Source organism: Brassica napus, chromosome C9, assembly GCF_020379485.1.
Source record: "Brassica napus cultivar Da-Ae chromosome C9, Da-Ae, whole genome shotgun sequence".
In the NCBI taxonomy this organism is placed as follows: domain Eukaryota; kingdom Viridiplantae; phylum Streptophyta; class Magnoliopsida; order Brassicales; family Brassicaceae; genus Brassica; species Brassica napus.
In genome coordinates this window covers 29,534,242-29,554,245 of record NC_063452.1, presented here as the reverse complement: position 1 = coordinate 29,554,245, position 20,004 = coordinate 29,534,242, and the positions used below count along the sequence as shown (strand labels likewise).

Here is a 20,004-nt window from a genome sequence, read left to right as displayed (position 1 = left end):
AGTATACGAGAAACACACTAACCCCTCTCTTTTCCTCTGGAAGCTTTATGATTCCAGAAAAAGGCAACTTTTTCGAAAAAAGCAAACTTTCTGAGATTCTTCGCTCTACTCACTCTTTCTCGAGAATCTCTCTCTCTTCTTCACTCTTGATTCTCTCTGATCTCTCCACGCCAATCATGGTCTCAGATACGACGCGATCGACGGTTAAACTCACCAACGTCCCTCAAACCATAGTCGCCGAAGAACTCCTCCGCTTCCTAGAGCTCCACCTCGGCGCAGACTCCGTATTCGCCCTCGAAATCCCGACCTCTCGCGATAACTGGAAGCCACGCGACTTCGCACTCGTGCAATTCACCTCCCTCGAAGCCAAGTCTCGCGCTCAGCACCTCTCCTCCCAGAGCAAGCTCCTCTTCAAGTCCCGTAACCTAAGAGTCTCCGAAGCCTACGACGACATCGTCCCTCGCCCCGTAGATCCCAGGAGAAGGCTCGACGGCGTCGTTTTGACCGCTGGGTTTCCGGAAGCGGAGGAAGGGAGGTTTTGTGCCCTAGAGAAATGGGAAGGCGTGAGGTGTTGGGCTATAGAGGAGAAGCGGAGAGTGGAGTTTTGGATTTGGGAAAGTGGTGATTGTTACAAGTGTGAGGTTAGGTTTGAGGATGTCCTTGAAACTGTTCCCTGCTGCGTCGATGGCGTGGATGAGATCAATGCGTTTCTTCTCAGGGTAAACGTTTTTACTCATAATGTGTTTGTGAAAGTTCTCTAATTTCATACTTTTATCTGCAAAGTGAGATCCTTTTGTTGAACTATAGAGATTCGAGAAAGTAACTTGGTGAACCTTAGTTCTGCTGAGAGTTAAGTTTACAATGCAAGAGTGCCTTAGGGTTAGGGTTTTGACTAAACCCTTCACTGTTTTATAATGTATACAACTATAATGTATATAACTAACGTTTCACTTTCAAGTGAGTTTATGTTGAGCTTATCTTGCTTGCTGTTGGTTTTTATGTTGCTTGTGTCTTCTTACTTTTGTTTACCTCTTGTCTTATTTTTTAGCTGAAATATGGACCCAAGATATACAAACAAGTATCAGGACCGCATATCGCCACAAAGTTCAAATCTGGCCGGTACAGTTTCTGCAAGGAGGATTTTGATTTCATGTGGATTCGCTCAACTGATTTCTCTGGTCTAAAGTCAATCGGTACATCCACTTGCTTTTGTCTGGAAGTGGATAACGCCTCAACGATGTCTGACATCTTCTCAAGCTTACCTTACTACAGAGAAGACACTTTGAGCCTAACCCTGGTGGATGGGTATACATTTGCCTCTGCTAATCAAATTGTCCCCCTCTTGAATGCAGCTAATCTGGGGATAGAGATTCCATATGAGATCCTTTTCCAACTCAATTCGCTGGTTCATGCGCAGAAAATCAGTCTTTTCGCTGCTTCAAATATGGGATTGATCAGCATCCTCTGTGGTTTGAGCTTGGAAACCGCATTGGTGATCCTCAAGAAACTGCACCAGCAAAGCTCTATTTGTTATGATCCCATCTCATTTGTCAAGGCTCAGTCGCAGTATGTGGTTAAGAAGACGGCGCATTCCCCTGCAGCAGCCTATAAGAGATTGACTGAGCAGAACATAATGAGTTGTCAGAGAGCCTATGTTACGCCTTCAAAGATTTATCTGCTGGGTCCAGAGCTTGAGACTGCCAATTACGTTGTGAAGAACTTTGCGGAGCATGCCCCGGATTTCATGAGAATTACTTTTGTGGAAGAAGATTGGAGCAAGATTCCAGCTAATGCGCTTTCTGTGAACTCCAAGGAAGGCTATTTCGTGAAACCCTTTAGAACCAACATCTATCACAGGGTGTTGTCAATCCTTGGAGAAGGGATCACCGTCGGGCCTAAAATGTTTGAGTTCTTGGCTTTCTCAGCGAGCCAGCTGCGAGGAAATTCTGTCTGGATGTTTGCTTCTAACGAGAAAGTGAAAGCTGATGATATAAGAGAATGGATGGGTTGTTTTCGTAAGATCCGAAGCATTTCGAAATGTGCTGCTAGGATGGGCCAGTTGTTCAGTGCTTCTCGGCAGACACTTAATGTCCGTGCGCAAGATGTTGAGCAGATTCCTGACATAGAAGTGACTACTGATGGTGCTGACTACTGCTTCTCCGACGGCATAGGGAAAATTTCGTTGGCATTTGCTAAGCAAGTTGCACAGAAGTGTGGACTGAGCCATATCCCTTCAGCGTTTCAAATTCGATATGGTGGCTACAAAGGTGTGATTGCCGTTGACCGCAGTTCCTTCAGAAAGCTGTCTCTGCGTGATAGTATGCTAAAGTTTGATTCCAACAACAGGATGCTCAACGTGACCAGGTGGACAGAGTCGATGCCTTGCTTCTTAAACCGGGAGATCATTTGCCTTTTGTCGACTCTCGGAATAGAAGACGCGGTGTTTGAGGCGATGCAAGCGGGGCATCTATCTATACTGGGGAATATGCTTGAAGACGGCCACGCGGCATTGAATGTTCTGCAGAAATTGAGCGGAGAAAGCTCCAAGAATCTGCTTGTTAAGATGCTGTTACAAGGATATGCACCGAGTTCAGAGCCTTACCTCTCAATGATGCTTCGTGTGCACCACGAGAGCCAGCTTTCTGAACTGAAGAGTAGGTGCAGGATACTTGTACCCAAAGGACGTATCTTGATCGGTTGCATGGATGAAATGGGTATACTGGAGTATGGCCAAGTGTACGTTCGTGTTACACTGACGAAAGCGGAACTGGAATCTCGCGAGCAGAGCTACTCCCGCAAGATTGATGAGGAAACATCTGTGGTGGTTGGGAAAGTGGTTGTGACGAAAAACCCATGCCTTCACCCTGGAGACATCAGAGTTCTTGATGCAATATATGAGGTCAATTTTGAACAAAAGGGATTTCTCGACTGCATCGTCTTTCCTCAGAAGGGAGAAAGGTATATAATAAACCAATTCTTTAAAAATCTATGCACCATAGTAAGAAAGAAACCATATGCTTCTGATTCTTGACCTCTGTATAATCGTTGATGGTTTGTTTTTGCCTTTACAGGCCACATCCAAATGAATGTTCTGGTGGTGATCTCGATGGAGACCAGTTTTTTGTTAGCTGGGATGAGAAGCTTATACCGAGCCAAATGGATCCTCCAATGGACTACGCTGGAAGCAGACCTCGTATAATGGATCATGATGTCACCTTGGAGGTTAGTTTCTCGAAAAGGTTCTGATAATGTGTGAGTTTTCTAATCTTTGGAGCCTAACCTGCTTCTCATTATAGGAAATCCACAAATTTTTCGTTGATTATATGATAAGCGACACGCTAGGGGTTATTTCAACTGCACATTTGGTTCACGCAGACTGTGACCCGGAGAGAGCCCGGAGCCAGAAATGTATAGAGTTAGCAAACCTTCACTCTAGAGCTGTTGATTTCGCGAAAACCGGAGCTCCAGCCGAGATGCCTTACGCCTTAAAGCCCAGAGAGTTCCCTGATTTCCTGGAACGGTTCGAGAAACCTACGTACATCTCTGGGTCCGTGTTTGGGAAGCTCTACCGTGCTGTGAAAAGCACTCTAGCACAGAGAAAGCCAGAAGACGCTGAGAGCGAGGACAAGAAGAAGATGGCGGCTTATGACTCGACGCTTGAAGAAGCTGGCTTTGACAACTTTATAGAGACGGCCAAAGCTCACAGAGACATATACGCCGAGAAGCTGAGCTCGTTGATGAACTACTACGGAGCTGCTAACGAAGAAGAGATTCTCACGGGGATTTTGAGAACCAAGGAGATGTATCTGCAGAGAGATAACCGAAGGTATGGTGATATGAAGGATAGGATTACATTGTCGGTTAAGGATTTGCAGAGCGAGGCAATGGGATGGTTTGAGAAGAGCTGCAAGGATGAACAGCAGAGGAAGAAGCTAGCATCGGCTTGGTACTATGTAACATACAACCCGAGCTATTGCGATGAGAAGCCGAGATTCTTGAGCTTTCCGTGGATCGTAGGCGACGTTTTGCTGGGGATAAAGGCTGAAAGTGCGGAGAGAGAGAGAGACTGAGGGAATATGATGATAGCTTGAAGAGCAAGCAAGCAAGTGGACTACCATCTGTTTGGTTAACCAACCCTACACATTTGTAGGTTTAGTATAATTGCTAAGTATAACCGCCTGCATATGCGTCGAACGCAACCCAAAATCAATGTGACTCGGTCACCTGGTTTGTTTCACATTATTAGTGAATCTAATCAAACAAGTAATAAAAATAGGATATAAGCCTTACATAGAGCGTCCATGTAGGCGAAAATAATCAGTCAATAAAAAACTATACTTTTGCTATGTCACTTTTTTATTTGTTTTTACAAAATGATTTTTTAATTTTTTACTTAAACAATTATAACCGAAAATATATTTTTAGTGAAATATATTATTTATATAAATATAATTGATTTTTTATTTACATAATAGTTTGTAAAGAAATATTTAGTGTAAATAATATCATAATTTTATAAAATACTAAAATAAATTGGGTTGGTTTTCAACTTCCACAAATAAAAAGTATTATTTGTAAACTTAGAAAAGAATATATCAAGAATATTTTTTTTCAGGAGAGAAAATAGAAAAATACATCGGAGACAAATTCATCTATATTATGAAATTCCTCTATTTTAGAGGAAAAAATAGAGTAATACATTGGAGATGGTCTAATGCAAGGCCGACGTAAATGATCGACGTTGAGATTTCTTTTGATTCTTACTATTCTAATGTTTCAATATAATTTGAATATTCTCTTTGCTTTATAAATGGTTTAAAAGTATTTTTTTTTTCACTGTATAAATTGTTTTTTTTTATTTCAATGTAACTTTATACTTATTGGATATTGTGTGGCCAATTAAATTATGTAAATTACTGTGTAATTGATTAAACTTATATATTAAATGATATTTTTCTAAAGTAATAACTTTTAAATATTACAGATTTTAATTAAAACTAGAGGATATAAGCTTCAGATAACTTTTAAATATTACAGATTTTAATTAAAACTGGAGTATATAAGCTTCAGATAACTTTTAAATATTACAGATTTTAATTAAAATTGGAGGATATAAGCCTCAAATAGAGTGTCCACGTAGGCGAAAACAATCGGCCAATGAGAAACTATATTTTTGCCGTGTCACCTCCTCTATTTGTTTTTACAAAATGATCCTTTAATTTTTTACTTAAACAATTATAACCAAAAATATTTTTTTAGTGAAATATATTATTTATATAAATATAATTATATTTTTTATTTACATAATAGTTTGTAAATAAATATTTAATGTAAATAATATCATAATTTTATAAAATACTAAAATAAATTGGGCTAGTTTTTAACTGTTGGGGTCAAAATCGGTCACGGCGGAATCAATGTCTGAAAGTCCATAAAAATCAGCATGAACGTTTTTACGAAAAATAAATCTTCGGAAAAGATTTATTCTTACGAAGAGCCCTACGGAAGAAACACGAGACATCAGAGAAAAGCCCGAAAAAGGTCGCACGGTCGCTACGTAGTGACCGAGCTCGAGCCAAGCTCGGTCGCTACGTATTGACCGAGCTCGAGCCAAGCTCGGTCGCTATGTAGCGCTCAAGCCAAGCTCAGTCGCTAAATAGCTTGGCTTGAGCTCTTCCGAAATGTCGATACGACACGAATCCATGCATTCTCGTCTACCCTTCGATGCTGTCTCCCGAAGACCGTAGCGAACCCATTTCATGTTTTCCGCCATTCGAAGTCATCAATCAAACTTTACGATAAAAACCGCGAAAAGTTCGTTTTTATCGAAAGAAGTCGTAATAAACGCTTCAAGTTGAAAGACGGCCCAAAGGGACCTAAGACATGACTCAAAGCCCACCTTACGATTTCTTAACCAGCAGCCCGTAAACCGTGGGACGGTTTACGCTTGGTTCGCAACGAATGATAAATGTCAAGTTTCCGCGGATAAATACGAAATTTTGAAGATAATTACGAAGATCGGGAAAAATGGAATATCTCTATTTTTAGGCTATGACGGCTTAAGGGCAGAAGGGGAAAAGCGTAAACCGACCTAGGAGCGAGTATATAAGGAGTCCTAGGTGAGAGGCATGAGGGACAACTTTTTAGACTCAGAACTCTCGGCACTTAGAAACTCTGAGGCATTATTCTCGACATGCTCTGTTTCGATGACTGGCACCCGATTACCAGACGAACGTGCACAAGCAGTTCGATCTCTTGGTTCACTCTTGAACTACGTTCGGCTTGATCCTCGAAAGGGGTACGTAGGCAGCCTTTCATAAGGTTCAGTCCGAAATCAATCAAAAACCTTTTCTGTATTTTCTTCGTCTTTTGTTATCGAGCTGCGAGTCAACTAGGGTTGAGCTTTTAGGCCGCTAGAACTAGGTAACTCGCTGACAGCCTTTGCGGCCAAAGCTTTTATGATCTCTTGTAATGATCGCAACACTCTCACGCGGACTCGAAATAAGATCTATTGTTTTCACTAAACTCGTTTGTTATCTTTTCATGATTTTCGCATATATTTGGTCACTTGCCGTTGGCTCTCGCAGAGATCCGGGACCTCTGGAAAATTAGGGTTTTCCTAGTTTTCTAATTTAAACGTAAATCGATAGTGCGAATTTTGGTTCCCACAGTTTGGCGTTAGAAGGAGGAGAGGTACGGATTACTCTAACTCATAGCCGCAAAATGCTTGATCAAAACAATGTCTGGAAATACGAAAGAGAAAATCGCAGTTCGCAACAACGCTGGTAAGAAAACTCTAGCCGCCACTGCGCCTATGGCCAAGGCCTATGCAAACGCCACAGTTCTTGAGAAAATCGAAAACCTTGCTGCGACTTTTTGCCACAGGAAGTGCAATGAAACGAGCTTGCGATTTCTCTTTTTAAACATAAAGGAAAACAATAAATCTTATCAAACCCCGTAATTTTGGCTTATTACCGAACAAAAAAAATCTCAATGCGTAAGGGTTTTACCAAAACACGTTTTCCGAAAACATTTCGGAAGGGTAAAACTTGTTCTCCCAAAAACCGCAGAAAACCCCTAGGTTAATCGGGGAAAAAGGAAGCGCAACAAATCGATTACACAGCTCGGTCGCTACGTAGCGACCGAGCAAGCACACGGCTCGGTTGCTACGTAGCGACCAAGCTCAAGCCAAGCTCAGTCGCTACGTAGCGACCGAGCACGCACACAGCTCGGTCGCTATGTAGCGACCGAGCACGTACACAGCTCGGTCGCTACGTAGCGACCAAGCACGCACACGGCTCGGTCGCTACGTAGCGACCGAGCTCAAGCCAACTCTCCACTTGCTACGTAGCGACCTATCAGGCCTAAAAAGGGTCCTCCTTTGCGTTCTCTTTTGAATCCTCATCGTAACGCTTTTCGTTTCGTCTCAATCGGAGTTTCCGTTGAGATTTTACGTCGAAAACAAGTAGGACTCTTCTTGGCTTACTTCTACTCACTACATAGCAACCTGTTAGACCTCCAGCTCGCACCATAGCGACCTGTCAGGTATCAAAAAAGCTCCTCCTTTGTGTTCTCTTTTGAATCCCGATCGAAACGCTTTTCGTTTCGTCTCAATCGGAGTTTCCGTTGAGATTTTACGACGAAAACAAGTAAGACTCGTCTAAACTCCTTCGCTTGCTCCTACTCGCCCTTACCTCCATCTTTGTGTTCTCCTTCAAATCTCGATCGAAACGTCTCTTGTTTCGCCTCGATTGGAGTTACCATTGAAACTTTACGATAAAAAAAACCCCGCAAAGACTAGTTTTCTCGCGTGGATTCAGATTAATCGTATAATACGGCAACGGTTAACTTAACACCTTAGCCGCCTCAACTATACGATTACGTTGAACCTTTTTATTGACTTCGTATCAGTCAAGTTCGGATGATAAACGTCAAGTTTCAAAGGGTAAACACCAATATCGAAAAAGGGGAACATACACAAGAATAGGAAGGGGAAATGAGCAAGCAAAACTTAAAAGAGACAAAACTGCATCTTCGAGAGAACTAAGGTATTTGCGACTTGAAATTTTTGAAATCAGACTTGGGGTTTTCGTATAAAATTACTAAGAAATAAAAACGCCTTAGAGACTGCCATAGAACTTTAGGGAACGTAAAACCTAGGTGGATGGTCTAGCAAACTAAGTCTTTGGTGATTTTTTCTGTCTCGATATATTGTCCCATAACTGTTCGTCCAGATCTTGTAAACCGATCTAAATTCTCCGAAAATCTAGAAACGATCGCCACGCATATCAAGCTCGCTTCCTAAGGAGAGAAAAAACTAGAGACATGAACGTCGTCTTAAAACCGATTCGTTTCTGGCAATTCTCTCGGAACCAACATATTCCAAGTCTTCAACCTGGAAACAACCAAATCACAGTCCAAGCGTCATCTTCAAACCGACTCAGACTGTCGATCATTCTATTCCTCGAGAAAAAAGGGACGGAGTAGGTGCGTATACTATACTCGTATACTCTCATACTTCAAAAACATATTCAAACAATGCGATGTTTCGTCAAGATCAAGAAAACGCTTTCGACAAGAAAATGCTTTCGACAAAGCAAACTCTCGTAGAAATATGCGGAAAAATATTCATACAATGCGATGTCTCGTCAAGATCATCCTAAAAGCAAACGACAATCTGAGATTCGTCTAAACGCTAGGAACTGATCCAAGCCACGTTGGAAAATTCTCAAAGACTATACAGCATCTATCATCGCAATCATTCGTTTAGAAAACCTCTGCCAAACTTCAGAAGGAAAGTCGATGATTTGCTGAAGTCATAAAGATCTTTTCCGATTTGATAAAACGAGTTTCGTATAAGAATCATTATATGAGAAATCTCCAGGCATCAAAGCATCACTCTCATTTTCCGTTGAACCAACTGACTCATGGAAAAACATCAAAAACATTTGCGACAAAGCAAAATCAAGAACAAAAGTAACAGAAAATACGACAAAGAGAACACGTCCTCCCCGCTCGTCGACTAAGCCTAACACTGTTTAACTGATTCATTCAAGTAACCTGCAAAAACGTTTCGCGACTAGATCTCGGTGAAATAACCTTTGGTAAAACTTCATGAGTGACTCAGAGAAACTTTCACCGAAGAATAAAAAAAAAAAAGCGAAAACGTTTCTCAAAAATCTGCGGAAAGATCGTTATTTTGACATCTCCATATGTCGCGTCAATTTAATAAATTCGTAAAAACCGGTCGCCCGTTACTTACGCAAAAAGTCCTTTTGTATAATCAGATCATGTCATACGAAGTAACTTTCGAAAGTAAACGTAACATGTTTTACGAAAAATTACTTTCCTTATAGCAAAAAACCAAGCTTTATGATCCGACATTGGACGACCAATATAAACTTTACTTCCTCGCACCACGATCTGAAAGGTCTCATTCTTTAGCCCCGCGACTCACTGGCATCTGCTCTCATTCCGCTTGGTCACGTCCGAGCAGGAAATCACCCCGCAACTGACTCCACACAGGCTCTGTATCGAGCTTCTTTGGCTTTATCTCCCTCGGAAACAAAGGAAATAACTTCCATACGAATAAAGGAAACATTATACGAAACTTTCATCGTATAAATTAACCCTAAAGTGGAAAAACGTTTTCTACCACCATGGGCATACTCGGCCTATCAATCTCGATAAATTCCATTCGTCACTCGCCCAATTACGCCTTTCCATCGAAGCCGAACTAGGTTACAACATCCCCTTTAAGGACGATTCTAACCGACTTGACCTTATTGAAACCACGAAAGTGTCATGGTCTAATCTTTTGGCAACAACTTCCTTGGCTATAAAGCTGAGCACAGCCTTCATGCAAAGCCAAAACAATTGAGCGACCACCGCTCCAATAACTTGACGGCTAAACGGTAATCCGGAATTTGTCTTGAAACGCCAAGTAATGATTACACAAACAATTATCGTACCACCCAAAAACGGGAATCATACGGTAATTCGTCATAACAAAACTCAGTCCTAACAACCAAACAGTTAACGGAAAGGTTCCACTTGTCAAAAATCGACCAAGTTCCATATACTACGATTCACTTTAAGCCCGCTGTGTTTTACTCGTAAAATGCGGCATGTAAGGAAAACTCGTAAAAGAGCTCCTATAGCTATACAGAACATCCTCAAATAGACACGAAAGAAATCTCGGAAGGCCAACACCACACAAAGCACGGTATAGGAGGATGCCTCTTTCCGGGGACAAATTTACGCGACCCCTTGGTCCTAACTCCTCGATCGCAAATCAAATCCAAACAGGAACAACAATTCTGGCTGCGAACATCCGTAGTCAAACCAAAATGTTTCCCAAACGCAGGGCTAAGACTAACCCCTTGCAACATCGTGAAACATCTTCAAACCCGCGAAAATTTCAAGCACGAAACGCGACATACGAAAGAATAACAAATCTTCAGTATCGCGAGACGTCGCAGACGCCTGACGATTCGTTCTTCGATGAAATTTCATTCCTCGATAAAAACACTTTATTGGAAGACCAGACAGTCATACGCAATAACATCTTCCCAAAACATATCTTTCGCGAAGACTCGAAATGGTAATTTTAACCATTAAGTTTGTTGCTGATCACAACAAACTCTTTAACGTCCTAAACAGACTTAGCCATCTCATAGAGATGACTCTCGTACATCCGACACAAGGATAATAGCGCTATAAAAGAAACCCTAAATTTTTGGTTAGCACTTTCAGGAGGCTTAAAAATTGTCCTTGGAGAGATGTTCGGTTACAACCATACAAGTCGTATCAGCCGAGAACCTATCATGGACTTTAAATCGGTATGGAATCAGGATGAAACTGAAACGGGATACGTAAGTCGAATTAGTCATCGCACCCTCTAAAACCAAGAATAAACCTATGTCTTGCCCTAAACCCAGTGCACTGGTCTCTAACATCTCTAGGCATAGTATCAAAAACCTTGATACGAGATCCTAAAATTTGTCTCTTTGCCAATATTCGAGCGTCTTCAGAAATCCCGCAAGTTTACACACTGCGGAAAACTATCGAAATAGATCACAGATATTGCAGTTCACACATAGTTAGATTACGAGATGACAACTCGTAGTCTTCCTTCTACACCCATATAAAATGCCATCGGCAGCAACACACCTGATAACCTCTACATAAAAACCAGACCGTAAAGGTCTCGCTGGAAAACCAGTCATACAAACCTTAACTCCAAGACGAACTACGAAAGGCTTGATCCCTTCAACAAGGGTACGTAGGCAGCCGTCATAAGGCGCAGCCCCAATCTTATCGCGTTCTACTTTTAGAAGAGCGAGAAGACCACTTACCACAGACCTTTTCGACCATAAATTCCGCCTAACTCACCTAACTTGCCAAGCCACTCGCTAGAACCTCACGCTAGAAGCTCATGGTTCTAACAAGCTGGGGGGCTAACTGTTGGGGTCAAAATCGGTCACGACGGAATCAATGTCTGAAAGTCCGTAAAAATTGGCATGAACATTTTTACGAAAAATAAATCTTCGGAAAAGATTTATTCTTACGAAGAGCCCTGCGGAAGAAACACGAGACATCGGAGAAAAGCCCGAAAAAGGTCGTACGGTCGCTACGTAGTGACTGAGCTCGATCCAAGCTCGGTCGCTATATAGCGACCGAGCGTCCGTCCCACTCGGTCGCTATCCGTCCCGCTCGGTCGCTACGTAGCGAACGAGCGTGCGTTCCATTCGGTCGCTACGTAGCGACCGAGCTCTTCCGAAACATCGATACGAAACGAATCCATGCATTCTTGTCTACCCTTCGATGCTGTCTCCCGAACACCGTAGCGAACCCATTTCATGTTTTCCGCCATTCGAAGTCATCAATCAAACTTTACGATAAAAACCGCGGAAAGTTTGTTTTTATCGAAAGAAGTCGTAATAAACGCTTCAAGTCGAAAGACGGCCCAAATGGACCTAAGGCATGACTCGCAGCCCATCTTACGATTTCTTAACCAGCAGCCCGTAAACCGTGGGACGGTTTACGCTTGGTTCGCAAGGAAAGATAAATGTCAAGTTTCCGCAGATAAATACGAAATTTTGAAGATAATTATGAAGATCGGGAAAATTGGAATATCTCCATTTTTAGGTTTTGACGGCTTAAGGGCAGAAGGGAAAAAGCGTAAACCGACCTAGGAGCGAGTATATAAGGAGTCCTAGGCGAGAGGCATGAGGGACAACTTTTTAGACTCAGAACTCTCGGCACTTAGAAACTCTGAGGCATTATTCTCGACATGCTCTGTTTCCATGACTGGCACCCGATTACCAGACGAACGTGCACAAGCAGTTCGATCTCTTGGTTCACTCTTGAACTACGTTCGGCTTGATCCTCGAAAGGGGTACGTAGGCAGCCTTTCATCAGGTTCAGTCCGAAATCAATCAAAAACTTTTTCTGTATTTTCTTCGCCTTTTGTTATCGAGCTGCGAGTCAACTAGGTTTAAGCTTTTAGGCCGCTAGAACTAGGTAACTCGCTGACAGCCTTTTCGGCCAAAGCTTTTATGATCTCTTGTAATGATCGCAACGCTCTCACGCGGACTCGAAATAAGATCTACTGTTTTCTCTAAACTCCATTGTTATCTTTTCATGATTTCCGCATATATTTGGTCACTTGCCGTTGGCTCTCGCAGAGATCTGGGACCTCTGTGAAATTAGGGTTTTCCTAGTTTCCTAATTTAAACATAAATCGACAGTGCGAATTTCGGTTCCCACATTAACTTTCACAAATAAAAAATATTATTTGTAAACTTAGAAAATAATATATCAAGGATATTTTTTTTAAGAGAGAAAATAGAAAAATACATTGGAGACAAATCCGTCTCTATTATGAAATTCCTCTATTTTAAAGAAAAAAATAGAGGAATACATTGGAGATTGTCTAAGGCATGGCCGACGTAAATGATCGACGTTGAGATTTCAGTTTTTCTGATTCTTACTATTCTAATGTTTCAATATAATTTGAATATTCCCTTTGTTTTATAATATAATGGTTTAAAAGTATTTTTTTGTTTCACTATATAAATTGTTTTTATATTTCAATGTAACTTATATTTATTGGATATTGTGTGGCCAATTAAATTATGTAAATTACTGTGTAATTGATTAGATTTATATATTAAATGACAGTTTTCTAAAGTAATAACTTTTAAATATTACAGATTTTAATTAAAACTGATTACATTTTGAAACAGATAGAGTAATCTATAAACTAACTCTATATAGATATGATGACAAAATTGTAAAGTAGTCTCACCTTGAATTTCTCTCATTCTGTGCATTCCTAATTGGAAGGAGATAATCAACATCTAATATTATGTTACTCTCAATATATTAGAAATGGTCGAACCGTAAACCAATTAAGGATGATGTTAGGAAGACATAAAGATGTATTTTCAGTTATCACAAATATAGAATCAATTGACAACAACTTAATTATGTCCAGCGTAGGGCAACAGAGAAGAGTTTTCATACCTTCTAATATTATAATATCTGACTATATTAGTGGTTAAATCAGTTTTCTCTAGCACAAATACTCACTTCATTCTTGGAGTTTAAGCTTTTCTATCTGATGATATTAGAAGTTTGATCCAAAAAAAAAGAAACGGTCGAACTGTACATTGTATTTGGAGAAAGAAAACAAACAAAAATCAACCGAAGACTTTTAAGGTATATCGTATATGAAACAAAAATTGGAAATAACAATTCTCTTCAATTAAAGAATAAGACAATAAAATTGTAAAAATACAAAATAAAACAAAAAAAAATATAAACAGAAAGAAAGATTTAGTAAAATAAAATCATAATATAATTTTCATAATTGATAGTGCTCAGTTACACTAAAAAGTCTAAATTTACAACATACACAGTTTTATTTACATCTTTAAACCTATTATCTAATTAAAATGATTCTAAAAAAAGTGTCATCATGAAGAGTTAGAAAATATACGTTAAGATATAATACATAACGTTAAAATACATTATCACTGATCACTAAAAAATCATGTTAGTAGTAATTAAAATGAAATGACAACACATTTATTAAAACCATAGAACGAGACGCAACAAAGTGTTATTAAATATACAAACTACAAATTAAATATGCTCAACGAAAACACACATAAAAATGAGACATCATATTTGGATATATTTAAATAAATAATTTTAAATATATTATATTTTTGATAATTTTAAAATTACTTAAAAAGAAACTAAATTATTAAAAAAGTAATATACAAATAAAACTAAAGCAATATTTTGTAACGTTAAAATAATAAATGAATAAAAAATATATTATGTTAATAAAATATATTTTAGATTTTAAAGACTTCTAATTCATGTAATATTACAAAATTCAAAATTTGTTTATTACAATTAATATTTTACCATTAGATATATTAAAATAATATTCTAGATCGATATTCAATTGTCAGTTTTCAACTATTACACGTAAAAAAATATTATTAAGTACGCTTTTTTTTTTGAAAAGGGGGTTTTATATTTTAAGTAGGTTATTGTAGTACTTTTTCGTGAATTTATTCGAGATGAGATTCCGATCTTTTAAACTAAGATAATTTATGTTCTATACATAATTTTTTTTTTTACATAAATCTAAAATTTCGGACTTGATTCTTCATATTTTATTAGTTAATTGTATTACGTATAATAGAAATATTTACTTCAAACTAAAAATAAAAAAAAAAATCAAATTTAAAAATTAGTTATATATAATTTAATATACAAAAATTCACATAAAAATAAAAATGATAAATATAACAAATTTAAATTTATTATACGCGCGGAGAAAGTATCTAGTTTTATATAAATATGGAATTGTTACTAGTAAGTAGTAATTAAATAAAACATACTACACTAATCAGTCATACTCGGTCCACATCACGAGGTTGGGCCCATTACAGACGGGTCTTGGACCTGAAGCGGCTCGTTCTTTATTCAGACGCCTTGTCGTTTCTCTTATTTTATGGAAAACTGTATACCGTGTTAGTTTCTTTCAATAATCTACAGTCAAACTAGGCATGGGCATTCGGGGTCCCAATCGGGTTTCGGTTTTATCCAATCGGGTTACAGTTTTTTGGGTTTATCAAAATCAGCCTCATTCGGATTATATGAAAGTTCGGTTCGGGACCGGTTCGGGTTCTATCGAGTTCGGGTCGGGGTTAATAAATCTTCAAAGAACCGGCACAACCCAATATACTTTCGGGTTCGGGTCCCAATCGATTTTTCGGTTTAAGAGTACCTGATTTTTACCTATTTTATAACCAAAACATGAGTAAAATCGGTTCTTCAGTTTTAAAATACCTGATTTGTACCTATTTTATAACCAAAACTTAAGTAAAATCGATTCAAAAATAAGGAACATCAACCGTGATCATTTAAAATCAAACGAAAAGTAAACATATTTACTGATAAAAAGAAAACCAAATAAATAAAAGCATAAAACGAAATCCAAGTTCTTATGAAATGAGAAACATTGTTTAACGAAAACAAAATCTAAATCTAAATACTTCAAGATTCAATGGCCATTTTCAACCATCAACCTTCGTGTAATAGAACCACCAACATTCATGTAATAGAACCACCAACCTTCATGTAATAGATAAGTATTTTAGATGTTCAATATTTCTTAGTATATTTTGGATACATATTAGGAATTGAGATCATGTTTGGTACACGATCTTTTCGAGGTTTTGAATGTTTTGGATTCCATCGGGTATCCATTTAGATTCGGGTTCGGTTCGGATAATACCCATAACCTGAAATACCACAAAACAAGATCCATTCGGTATTTACGTCGGGTTCGGATCGGATTCGGTTCGGGTTATCGGGTTCGGTTTATTTGACCGGTCCTAAGTCAAACAAGTTCAAATAACTGATCACCACGTTGTGGCAAATCCGATCTCTCTCTCTCTCTCCCCAATCTTCCTGCGCCACAGAAATCTCGTATTTCTCCAAATCTCGGCGACCAAACTTTTAACCGGTAAAGATGAACGACATCGATGTGTCGAATCAGATCCAGCAGATGGTGAGATTCATTCGCCAAGAGGCCGAGGAGAAGGCAAACGAGATCTCCGTCTCCGCTGAAGAAGTACGTTTCTCACTATATTTCACTCGCGATTCGTTCTGATTGATGATCGATCTGCTTTGTTTGAACATGTGTAGGAATTCAACATCGAGAAACTGCAGCTAGTTGAGGCGGAGAAGAAGAAGATCAGGCAAGACTATGAGAAGAAGGAGAAGCAAGCTGATGTACGTAAGAAGATGTGAGTTTCAATTGATTGATTCACCGATCGATCGTTTACTTTCTGATCTCGATTTAGTTTAAGTTGGATCGCCTTCTCTAGATTTTGACCTTAGAAGCGTACAAGTGTATGATCTATAGATTCGAACTTGTTGTAATGTTTTCTTGATTGATGAACACAAAACTTAAGTCTGATAGACAAATAGAAGAGCTGAAATCCATATCATTTGATCTTCTTCACTGTGTTAATCCGTTTTGTATAGATAGAATAGAACTGTGTACTACTTTGGCAACATGTGATACATTGTTTTTGTTCAGTGATTACTCGATGCAGCTGAATGCGTCAAGGATCAAAGTTCTTCAAGCTCAGGACGATATTGTCAATGCCATGAAAGACCAAGCAGCAAAAGATCTTCTCAACGTCAGTGGCGATGAGGATGCCTACAAACAGCTTCTCAAGGATCTCATTGTTCAGGTTGGTACACTATCTAGTTGTTATCTTGTGTCTGATGGCAATCTGTGCTTGCTTAGTTATAAGATTCTTCTTTTATCTTTTGAATTGTTGCAGTGTTTGCTTCGGTTGAAGGAGCCTTCTGTGTTGTTGCGTTGCCGTGAAGAGGATTTGGGTTTAGTTGAATCTATTCTTGAGGATGCGAAGGAGGAGTATGCTGGTAAAGCAAATGTTCATGCTCCAGAGGTTGCCGTTGACACAACCATATTCCTTCCCCCTCCTCCTACTTCTAGTGATCCTCACGGTCTCCACTGGTAACATTTCTTTTTTCTCATCATTAATTTAACATCACACAGAAAGTAACTTTAGCCTTGTACTGTGATTAGTTTTGGATTTTAAAGAAAAAAACTATAAGCTGTCTGGATCTGGTCTGTGGTGGTATTAGCTAATAATGTGTAATGTTGAACTTGTTATTATAGCTCTGGAGGTGTTGTGTTAGCTTCTCGTGATGGGAAAATCGTGTGCGAGAACACCCTCGATGCCCGTCTTGATGTTGCATTCCGTATGAAACTTCCAGTGGTATGAAAAGCAAATTCAGTACTTGCGTATTTTGTTCCTTTCTGTGAACCATAAGTCAACAATTGTAGTTATTGGTCTTACTATGGCTCTCTGATTCAAATCGTTTCTTTCCCCAGATCCGTAGGTCGTTGTTCGGCCAAGTTGCTGCCTAATGAATGAAAAGAGCAAAAGATGTGATTCAGACCTGTTTGTGTTTGTTTTGGCCCATTTGGGAAAGATTATCTTTGTTGTAATTCCAAATTCTTTTTATTCTGCCAAAAACTTTTACTTTGATACCAAAAAAACCGTATCGAACTCTTCGTTTCCGCATGTATTTTTTTCTCTTTGCGAATGTTATCATTGGCTATACAAAATAATAATGAAATGAAAAGACCTTTTTTCTCTCTATTTTTTCTTCATCTAAACGAATGTTTACGGTGAAACGCGTTTCTCAACAGCCAAAGACGGATCATGGTTTATGATAGACGACTTTAATGACTTTAATGAAATCACAGGACACCATGAGAAAGAAGGAGGAAAGAAACGATCTAATTCTTCATTTCTTTCTTTTAATCAAATGATATCAGATAGGCCTGAGCGTTCGGATACCCGTTAGCATTCGGGTCGGGTTTTTCGGGTTTTCGGATTTTCGGGTTTACGCTTCTAGGTCCCATACTAAAATTTTATTAGTACGGGTCGGGTTCGGATAATAACATTTCGGGTTCGGTTCAAAATTGTATTGCATCATAAAACCCATAAAGCAACCATATATTGTACGGATTCGGGTTATATCGGTTCGGTTCGGATATAACCAAAGTAAAAAACAAAATTTTTGAAGTAAAACATAAAGAAAAACATCTAAATTAAATAAAAATTAATCTATCACATATAAAATTGATAAAATAACAATAAAATGTTAAATCAAGCATGAAAACAAACATCATTTGTAAACAATATGTATTGTTTTATAGAAAGTAGACTTTTTCTTTCAATGAGCAAATTATAAAATACTTGTTTATAACTAATTGTGTGCTTAAAGCATTTATTAGAATTTTAATATTTATTATTATATATAATATTACCACAAATATTAAATTTAATAATTGGAATACTTATATATATTTCAAAATATTTATATTGACTATTAATTTCGGATTTTTCGGGTTACCCGTTCGGGTTCGGTTAATAACACTTCGGGTTCGAATATTTTTTGTACCACCCTACGAGACCCGTTCGTGTATTTTTTACGTTTCAGGTCGGATAACGGGTCGGGTTTTTCGGTTCGAGTTCGGTTCGGATTTTGGGTTCCGGATTTTATGCCCAGGCCTAATATCAGATTATGGAATGCTAGAATTCATATGCACTGGAAACAAACTATCATAGACTGGAAAGCGCCCTAATGGCACGGTTCGGTGTCGCTTAGATCGTGCTCTTGGTAATGAAGATTGACATGAAAAGTTTCTACATTCCAAAGTCCAATACTTAAGAATGTGGGAATCGGATCATCGTCCGGTCCTAGCAGATATACTATCCAAACCAACCCGGAAGAGGAAGACTTTCAAATTTGATAAACGTTGGCTGGAAAGTGAGGAAGTACGACAAGTAATCTTAAATGGATGGAATTCCTCTGAACTTCCTCCTGGTGCAAATATAATGGAACATATATCAAGCTGCAGGAAAGCACTAGCATAGTGGAAAAGAGAAAGGGACTTAAACTCTGCAAAACTTGTCGAAGAGCTTAAAACTAAGGTGGATAACCTTTACTCTGATGATGATGCCACAACCGAAGAGATCGCAGAGACCTTAAAAGAACTGACTGATGCTCTTAAGGCAGAAGAGCAGTTTTGGAGGCAGAAGAGTAGAATTCTTTGGCTTTTGGAAGGGGACTTGAACACCAAATTCTTCCATGCTATTACGAAACAATGAAGAGCCAGGAATAAGATCACAAGCCTCATAGACACAGCAGGAAACCTTATAGAAGAGGAGGAAAAACTAGTAGACATTGCTACTAGTTACTTTGGAGATTTGTTTCAGTCATCTAACCCACAACTCATTGATGAGGCTTTGGCGAATGTTACTACAACGATTTCTGACCGGTTAAATGCTGATCTTACAGCTTCTGTATCAGAATGGGAAGTTAAATTGGCCCTCTTTGCGATGCAACCAGAAAAGGCGCCGTGTCCTGGCGGCTTTACTGCCTTATTCTACCAGAAATTTTGGGACATTGTGAAGGAAGACTTAACTCGTATGGTTAATGAGTTCCTTTTTGATGGAACAATGGCCAATGGACTCAATGATGCCAACATCTGCCTAATACCGAAGAAGGAGAAACCAAATGAGATGTCACAATTTCGGCCCATTAGCCTTTGTAATGTCAGCTACAAGATAATATCTAAGGTCCTATGTCAAAGACTTAAGAAATTATTACCGGATCAAATATCAGAAACCCAGTCAGCCTTTGTTGCTGGAAGACAGATAACATACAATGTTTTGATAGCACAGGAAATATTCCATGCTCTTCGCACGACCTCCGGAGGAAGAGAGAAGCGGATGGCTATAAAGACTGACATGAGTAAAGCCTATGATAGATTAGAGTGGGAATTTATCAGTGCGGTCATGAAGAAGATGGGATTCTCAGATATATGGATTGAATGGATAATGCGATGTGTATCATCGGTGA

At 38.9% G+C, this 20,004-nt stretch overlaps 2 protein-coding genes across 2 annotated transcripts; both read left to right on the top strand.

Moving 5' to 3' along the window:
• LOC106439671 (RNA-dependent RNA polymerase 2) lies at positions 1–4,346 on the top strand. Its single transcript, XM_013881168.3, has 4 exons — positions 1–719; positions 1,049–2,958; positions 3,072–3,222; positions 3,297–4,346. Exons 1-4 carry the CDS (start codon positions 48–50, stop codon positions 4,068–4,070), a joined length of 3,507 nt encoding a protein of 1,168 aa, XP_013736622.2. The 5' UTR covers positions 1–47; the 3' UTR covers positions 4,071–4,346.
• Positions 4,347–15,921: 11,575 nt separating this feature from the next.
• LOC106439661 (V-type proton ATPase subunit E1) lies at positions 15,922–17,730 on the top strand. The gene is made up of 6 exons (XM_013881157.3): positions 15,922–16,162; positions 16,237–16,337; positions 16,634–16,790; positions 16,884–17,080; positions 17,246–17,345; positions 17,462–17,730. The coding sequence occupies exons 1-6, from the start codon at positions 16,061–16,063 to the stop codon at positions 17,495–17,497; spliced, it is 693 nt and encodes a 230-aa protein (XP_013736611.1). The 5' UTR covers positions 15,922–16,060; the 3' UTR covers positions 17,498–17,730.
• Positions 17,731–20,004: the final 2,274 nt, after the last annotated feature.

Bases quoted from the DNA above. Each gene is read 5' to 3' on its own strand.
- LOC106439661 (XM_013881157.3), top strand. From the start codon at position 16,061: ATGAACGACATCGATGTGTCGAATCAGATCCAGCAGATGGTGAGATTC. The intron at 16,791-16,883 runs GTTGGTACACTA...GAATTGTTGCAG, and splicing joins TCAAGGATCTCATTGTTCAG to TGTTTGCTTCGGTTGAAGGA. The intron at 17,081-17,245 runs GTAACATTTCTT...TTGTTATTATAG, and splicing joins GATCCTCACGGTCTCCACTG to CTCTGGAGGTGTTGTGTTAG.
- LOC106439671 (XM_013881168.3), top strand. From the start codon at position 48: ATGATTCCAGAAAAAGGCAACTTTTTCGAAAAAAGCAAACTTTCTGAG. The intron at 2,959-3,071 runs GTATATAATAAA...TTGCCTTTACAG, and splicing joins TTTCCTCAGAAGGGAGAAAG to GCCACATCCAAATGAATGTT. The intron at 3,223-3,296 runs GTTAGTTTCTCG...TTCTCATTATAG, and splicing joins ATCATGATGTCACCTTGGAG to GAAATCCACAAATTTTTCGT.